General features: G+C 46.0%; 1 protein-coding gene across 1 annotated transcript in view; it reads right to left on the reverse strand.

Moving 5' to 3' along the window:
- Positions 1–5,687: 5,687 nt before the first annotated feature.
- The window catches only part of LOC104286576 (neuferricin), a 7,343-nt gene continuing 4,797 nt past the window's right edge, over positions 5,688–8,233 (reverse strand). The window contains exons 2-3 of the mRNA XM_009885188.1: positions 7,473–7,659; positions 5,688–5,901 (exon numbers count right to left, since the gene is read on the reverse strand). Of these exons, the coding sequence (XP_009883490.1) occupies positions 5,688–5,901; positions 7,473–7,659 (401 nt within the window). The remainder of the gene's footprint in view (positions 5,902–7,472; positions 7,660–8,233) is intronic.

An 8,233-nucleotide genomic window follows, 5' to 3' on the forward strand; every position in this document is an offset into this window, starting at 1 on the left:
CAGCAGGATTGCTGGTGAGTGGGAGTGTATTTGAAGGCTTCCTCTTAACATTAAGTCTCTGGCCTTGGAGAGGAGGGATTCTGAACTGGCGGTGTGGTGCCAGGCATTTGGATTAAGCTGCAGTATCTTAATCCAGGCTGTTTGTGCTCTCTTAAACATGCTGAATCTGCAAAAATCCAACACCACATTGTGTAGGTAAACCAGAAGAAACTGCTGACAGACAAGGTTATGGTTTGGTGGGCGAAGGCTTCAGTCAGGAAAAAAGTGTACTTGAGCAAAACTACATGCCATGTTAAGGCTGTTTTCATCCCAAGAGATGAACCTAGGTTAGACTCAACTCAGCATTCCTCATCTCTGCTCCATGAACTGGCATGTATTTTTTTTTAATGACTGTTATCTCCAGTGTACAATACGGGCAAGTTGGGGACCCGTTGCCCCGCTTGGAATAGTGACTTCTCAGTCTTAGAGTCTTAAATGAGATGATAAACCAGCCTGCTGCTTTTGTGGGAGACTTGCTTGAGGTTTTTCTCAAACTTGTACAAGAAAAGAATGGGAGAGGGTGTAATTGCTGACATTTGCACGATGAATTTCACATCAAGTCTCACTTGATCTGCACTTTGATCTTCCAATATGCATATTTTATAACTGGAATCTCACCCTTGTAACACTAGAGAAGAATAATGGATGATAATACAAATTTGCCTCACTGTTTAATGTCTGCTGCTGTCATGGTTCCAACAGAATGCCCTGGGTAACACAACTGGTCTCTGTAACACAGTTGCTACTACAAATGGTGCATCTCTGGTGTAATATTCTAGGTGAATGAGGTGAAAAATAATCGTGTCTGAAGCATTTAACTGCAAGCTACAGGGTTTTTTGACTGAAATAGATGATGGAAAACACTGTACTTGAGAAAGCAATGGTTTAGATGTTTCAGAATATCACTGGTTGCAAGTCTAGTGGTGAAAGAGAACAATGATGGAGAGAGTGTTTGGTGAAAGAAGTCTTGACTATGGTGTATCCCATGATAACATGTTGACTTCCTTCTTTGTTTGGATCTACAGTGCTATGGAGTGGTAAGTGTGTGCTGAGAATAGTGAGAGATAGTGGTAGAGGAGTGTTCTTCCAAGGCCACAGCCTGTGGGCTTCAATTTGATCAGAAAACTGCACAAAATGTAACTGCTGAAGCATTTAAACATCACTGTTTTGGTGACTTCTCTGATGGAGGGCGCAAGGGAACGGGGACCTTGGCTCTAACAGAATAAACAACCTTTTAAATGATGAACAGTGTAGATCTTGTGAAAATTCAGCTTAACCGAATGGCACATTTAAGGCTGGCTAGTTGTTTTTTTTAAAAAGCAGAATATTATAACTGTGAAACTCTGGGAAAGATCTGGGAAATCATACGCAGTGCTCCTAGTTTGCTGTTCACAGCCAATACTATACCAGCTTTCTTACTGAAGTCTGAAAGGAAAGTTAGTTATTGATAAACTAATGTACAGCCTGAAGTGTTCATTAAATTTAAAGCAAGTAAATTCAGCAAATTTGATCATTTTAAAGTGCCTTGGAGATAGTTTCTTTCCAGCCAACTCTAAATAGCTTTCTGCCGGAGTTAAAGGAGAAAGGCTCACAACTTGAACTGAACCCCAAGTTAGTTCTTTCCTAGTGCTTCAGCTGAAGAGGCTGACCCCTCCCCAGACGAGTGGTGGGGCTCAGTCCTTTATGCGCTCTGCCCAGTATTGGTCTGAACTCTCAGACCTCAGAGTTTGGGGGAGTTTTGCTGGCAATGCTCCACTGCAGGGTACAAATGTGAACGCAAGCACTTGATAATGTAGTAGTGGTCAACACATTTCTAACTCCATAAACAACTGCTCTTCCTTTTTTGTAGCATACTACAGTTGTGACCAAAAACCCGGCCCCTCCTGCCCCTGCTGTCTTTAAGTGGTATCTGTTAACTTGAGACTCGCGTCTGCCAAGCGTTGAACAAAAGGGTGTATGGAAAACCAACTGCTGTCCCTGGGAAGCGATGCTGTCAAACCAGGCTTCAGGCGCTTCAGCGGGGCTGCACGGGAGGTCTGTGGTGGTTCATACTGCAGCTTTTTGTTCGAGACTGGATTCCTTTTGACTGCAGTCATCCAGCACTCTTATACAAGCACAAAATGTGGTCTGGCTTAAGTTTTTATGTGTGTATCTGAAAAAGGTGTAGTCACTGTTCCACACCACAAAGTGGAGTGAGAGTGTTGGTGTTGAAGGTACTAAGAGAGCATAGCAAGCTGCTGGCTGAAAGCTAACAGATGCCTTAATGACTTCCTGCGCTGGAGATCAATGGCTCGTACAACTCCTCACGTAGTGCTTATAAACTAACATGTAACAACATGGGAGGCCAAGGCTGTGTGGTTTTTTTTTTTTTTTTTGTAGATTAAATGTTAATAGGCAAGTCCTCTTTTTCCTGTAACCAGCAGAGTTGGGTACTGCAGCAAACTCATCTCTAGAAAAATCGAAGCTTGTACGAGTGACGAAAAATAACTGAACCTTCTAATACCCTCTGTGAAATAGAAAAGGCAGTCTTAAAACAATGGCATTTTATCTGCAATGTTTGTCTGGAGTCATTGTAAAAATGTATTTTTCCAATATGCATTACTTTGTTGTGTAATGATTCTACTTGTAATAAAATGCATAACTAGATAACGCATCGTGAGGTGGGAGCCTTGTTAAGAAAGTATCTTCTCCTCTAGAGACAGCCACCCCTCTGCAAGCCATCCTTTGCAAGCCACAAGGAAAAGTAGGGGTTTAACATTCACTTGGGCGTGCCAACTTCATTCCTTGTTCTGAAATTATTCCAGGGATTCATTTTAATGATGTGGAACTGCTACAACCGTTCTCTTGGCTGACACAGTCTGGTCTTCTGGTTTATACCATCTACTCATCTTGAATGCCTTATACTCAATTTACTTACCATCCTTCTTAAGAAACAATCCTAACTTCCTGCAGGCCAGAGCTGGCTCACCGAGTAGATAAATGCATTTAAATGGACAAGCTGAGCAGAGCTGACTCGGTAACAAACTCTTGGTGCGTTTATTGTGCGCTGGTGGGCAGCTCAGCCTCTTGGAGGAGCCTGGAACTGCTGCAGCTTTACTTCAGGAAAAGGAAAGCTTTGGTGCAATAGCAAAACCAACTGAAACATCTTGGTGAGATTGTGATGCATTAGTCTTTTATTAATAAAACTTACTAAACTACAGATGAATGGTGAGCTTTATTAGAGCACTGTCTACATTCCCTTGACCCCTGTGTGTAACCCTCGCTATTTTCTTCCCCCCCTCTTCTACCATGGGAGAATCTAGCTGAGCTTTGGAACTGGAGTAGAAACAAGATAGTCTTGGAGCACTTCAGGGCAGTGAGGGAGTCTGTGTTTGCTTTAACAGATGAATTATTCCTAGTGCAAAAGAAACCTCCCCCCACCTCCAATCTTTCCAAACATAAAACTGAGGAACAGGCTCTCTTCAACCAACTTCAATGTCAAGCAACACCATCCCATCTCCCCTTCCTGCAGCAGCTTGCTTGATTTCTGCATTGCTCTTACGATCAAAACCATCCCCTCAGCATTTCAGCACCATCTGCAGTGCTCAAGCACACTGCAAGAGGAAACCTGCTTAGAAGGTACATAGCTGATACGCCTTCACTGGGGCTTGTGACATTGGCTTGCTCTTACAAACTCCTTTTTACAGTATTTAATAATTTGGAATTTGCTGCAACCTTTCAAGCTATTTTAAAGACACTTGCTGAACGTTTTTGGGGATGGTTTGGCCTCTAAATGCAAGTTCTTGTTAAAGAAGATGCGTCCAAAAGCAAATGACCTGCTGATGCTTACAGTACCCACCGAGTCATGGAGACAACGCAGCACTGCTTTGCAGCTCTGGCCTAGCAGGCTCCACGCGGCTTCAGCTTTAGGATCGTTCCGTGATGCGAGTAGCCTACCGCAGTCCCAAAGATGGCACCAGCCCCTGGTGGAGTTTTCAGTTCTAAAAGCGTGAGTTGGGACCCGAACGCTGTGCGATGGCTCTGCTGCTGCTCAGCTACACAGCCAGCCTCCAGTGGTGACGGACAAGAGCTGGCGCAGCTGCCGGGGAGTGCCTTGGAGGGCTTCGCTTCAAGATTACAGTGGAAAAGAAACACAACAGAACCAGGTTAAAAAACCCAAACGAACACAACCCCCCAAACATTTATCACAATAAGCGTGTACATGTTTAAATTGTTCCACCTGCACATCATAGGTGGAAAGTGCTGTAATACGTCCTGCTGTCACTGCAATGAAGCGATTACTCTTGCTTTGAGGCAATGCTGCCAGGCCTCCTGTAATCTCATCAGTTATTAACTCACTAATTAGATTTGTGGGAGTTTCTTTAGAGGTGGTAGTGGCTCAAAACTGATGAGTTTATAAATGCCTCCTGGCTGTTTTATAAGATGGCAGCTGCCTTAAGGAAAAGAACTGAACACTGCTCCGCGTGGATCTGTGCCACTGCTGGACTCTGCGTCGCCTGCGTGTCTCTCTTGAGGCTGCAGCTACGCCAGAAGCCGATTCTAACAGCAGACGCCATGAAAAACAGCAACTGCTTCCCTGCAGCCTGGAATTTATAGCTCCTAGGCCCCACGCAGGTATTCCCTTCTCCTTTTCAGCCCCACACAGAACTGGTAGTAACGTGCCCTGCTCTTCTGCGAGTCACTCGTACTACTGCGTTTTGTGAGCTGTGATAAAACGTGTACAGGCTTTAGGGGAGCTGTGCCCTGCGAGGATACATCCAGCCCCAGCTTACAGTCTGAGGGAAACGCACCACATGGGAGCTCGTATACCAGAATGGAAATGGGAGGCAGATGACAGCAGGATGGTCGTGCTGCCACGCAGCTTTTGTTATTGCCTGTTTAAAACTATCAATTCCTGACCTGAGTAGTTTGAAAGTAGTGAGTCAGAGGACCAGGATCATCAGGTTAACATAAACCAACGATCCTCATAGGTGGCTCCCAGTATCTTCTTTGCACAGTATCTAATACAAACACTAAATGAGGAAATACAGCTATGACCTTTGCCTTCTGTACTCCAAGAATTTGATAAAGCTTGTGTGGAACAAAACTACATAAGATCCTAGATACGGTGTACCTTAATTGCAGGAGAAATTCGGGCTTCTCCCTGCTACCTTTAAACCCTTTGGAGTAAATCAGGTGCCTGGGAAGGGGCGTTAGCACTACAATGCAGCTGGCAGCGTTCAAGTTCAAGCGCCCGGAGGACTGTGCATAAACTGAGGGCGGTGATGCTGCAGCCGTTCTTCTGCTCGCTACCTCAAAACACAACACATTGCACCCGCCACCGTGCACACAAGCATCGATTTCCTGATTGCACAAGAAAGCAGTTTTTAAATATAATTCATGCTGTGCGTCTTACAGTTTGTTGCCAGATGTAAAAATACCACGGGAATAAAGCACTAAGAAAGCAAGCATCCCGTTGCTGATTTTTCAGCCACTAACTGGGCTAAAGTGTTTCCTCCTTCTCTCATCTCCATCTCCGCACATTAAAAAAGAGTCCCAAATAACATGAAATTGTTATTGCTCCCTCTGCACGGATGGAAGGGAATAAAACTGCAGCTGCCCACCCAAAGTGCAATGTTTCGCTGTAGGATTCTGCGTCCCCCTCGGAATCACACCGTTAGGACACACTGCTCGGCCAGTGGATGGCAGCCATCGTATTGCTCCAGGTGAGGGTTATCCAGGTCGCCTCTGTCCCTGTGCTCGGTGGAGTCTGGCTGGCCCCACGGCGGACCAGTAGTCCTCACGCACACACAGTGACTCCCTCTCGAACCAGGCACGTACAGCTTCCGAGGGACTCCAGTCCAGTCTCTGCTCACTCCCCCACTAAGAATGGAAAATTAAAATAAATTACCATTCAAACCTGTGAAAATGCTTCCAGCGAATAGAGAATCATTAGAAAAAAAACCAAGGCAATCTGGGAGAGTTAGAACTAACAATACACTCACTGAGATAGACTTTGCTCCCAATAGCCAACATCCCACAGCCTTCTACTTTTTATCGGCTGTGCCTCAGAAACCTGTGGCCCCAACCTGGTTTCACCAGTGCTGCTACATGCTCTCACCCTTCTGGGAGCAACCAACTTCTGCTTCCCACATTTCTACTGCTGGAAAAAGAACCATAGCCTTATGCAGCACAGCGTGTCTAACCGCAAAATGCCTTCCCTGGGGGTAGCTAATTGCTCACAGATAACCACACGCCTTCTTCTGTGCCATGTCTGAACACAGTGATTTTGAGAACTAGGGCAAAAGAAAAAAAAAAAAAGTCTCAAGTACTTCCACAACTACTTCTTAGTGTCTCATTATGGGCCAATTCCTGCCTGTTACCCTAACTACTGCACCTTTTAAGCCTGTAAACTCTTACACAAGTGATTGCCACACAACACCCAGAACCAAGGCTGCACCCAAGCTCATTCACACATAGAAGCAGCTCCCCCAAGGTACGCAGTGCTACTGGTGTACCGAAATGAAGCCTAAGCATTTTGCAATGTGGTCTGTGAAATTATTTCCTCTTCAAACAAAATAGTCCCTAAACAGAGAGAGGAATACAATTAAATAGGCCAAGTAGGAGATCACTATTCAAAGCTCAACCTCATTTTTACGTGGTTTTAAGTGACAAGTGTTGTGGCAGTAGCCTGTGAGACAGGCTGTAAAACTGTCTGAAAAACACGAGCTAATCCTTGCATTCCCAATAGGTCAGAAAACCTGTTCAAATGCAGCAGATGGTCCTAGTGGGATTTCTATCCCATTTTCCTGAGGACAGGAGGACCACGTGCACAGGTGGCAAATTCTGAAACCTGAATTTGATTCCAGCGTGACAGAAAAGTTTTAGCCTCAGAAACAAAATGCCTGAAAGTATTAATGATTGGGATGAAACTTTATTTTCCTTTTACCCACTCACCAGGTCAGTGAGCAGAGCTCTGCTCCGCTACCTCACACTGGAGAACATTTCCACCAGCCCAACCTACACCTCTGTGCAACGCCAGACTAGGTGGAGGCTATTAGCAGTTGCTGGACTGCCAGAGAAAATCTAGGGACTCCGATTCACCCAGCAGCAGCGGCTCAACCTGGCGCAGCAAACAGCACTGCTGGTCCTTGCCGGATGGTTCTGCCTCTGTCAGAAAGGACAGCCTGAGGAACGCAGACAGGAGAAGGGACCGTGCCTGGCGTATTCCAGCCATGCCAGCACTCAGCACATTAGGACCAACTCATGCCCTTCTACGGAGAAATCAGCAGACCTCACCTACAGACTACCGAGTGTGGCAGCTGCAGGAGCCAGGACACCCTCCTACGCCACTCCTGCTAGGAGAGGCAATGACAAAGCTCAGGACGTCCAAAAAATGCAGAAATGCTCTGCTCCGAGCAGTCCAAGCATGATGGCAGGAAGGCAGAGTTTACCTCTGTCTGGAGCACCAGAATCGGCTGCCCTTAGCAGAGCTCCATTCGGAGTTGCAGGGTGGAAACTGCTGCTTCCTCTGCTCACTTTCTGCTTTGAACTTCAGAGCTTCCTCAATTGCGGCCTCAGCCTGCCGTAAGGCTTCTGTCGGTGCCCCATTTTCATCATAGAATCTGCCCACCAGCTTCCCTGGAAGAGAAGATCAATTAAGACCACAGTGTTTCCAGGCAAGGAAAATGAATAGTGCTGGATATTTTCTTTTAATTGTTATTTAAAGACAAAAAAAAAAGGAGGATCTCACCATCACTCAATTTTAAACGCAAACTGAGCTTACATCCCTTCCATTCTTGGATCACGCAGCAATTTACCCAGGTTAATAAATCCACACAGGACAAGCTTAGGCACAGACTCATTAAAGACCAGAAAGTCAATGCCACTTTCAGCTGTAGAACCCAGAAGTCTTTCCCACCCTCACTCCCTGAAATAGTTTCCCTGCACTGCTGCTGCTGCTACGGTCTCCTGAGTCCTGCTAATTGCAGTACTCGCAGCGCTGGCTCCATGCCTTCTACTCCGCGGAGACGAATAAAAGCAGGGCAGAGGGCCACACCGACAGCCCGGAGGGGGGAAACTCTTCAGCTTCACCTCAGAGGAAAGCAGACCTCAAACTAGGTCTGGTTTAGCAGCAGCTCCGGCTGGTTGCTCGCAGGTTTCTGTCTCCAGCGGCGCAGGTGAAGGACCCTCTCCACGGCTGACATGATGTAGC

Source organism: Charadrius vociferus, unplaced genomic scaffold, assembly GCF_000708025.1.
Source record: "Charadrius vociferus isolate BGI_N301 unplaced genomic scaffold, ASM70802v2 scaffold54, whole genome shotgun sequence".
Classification (NCBI taxonomy): domain Eukaryota; kingdom Metazoa; phylum Chordata; class Aves; order Charadriiformes; family Charadriidae; genus Charadrius; species Charadrius vociferus.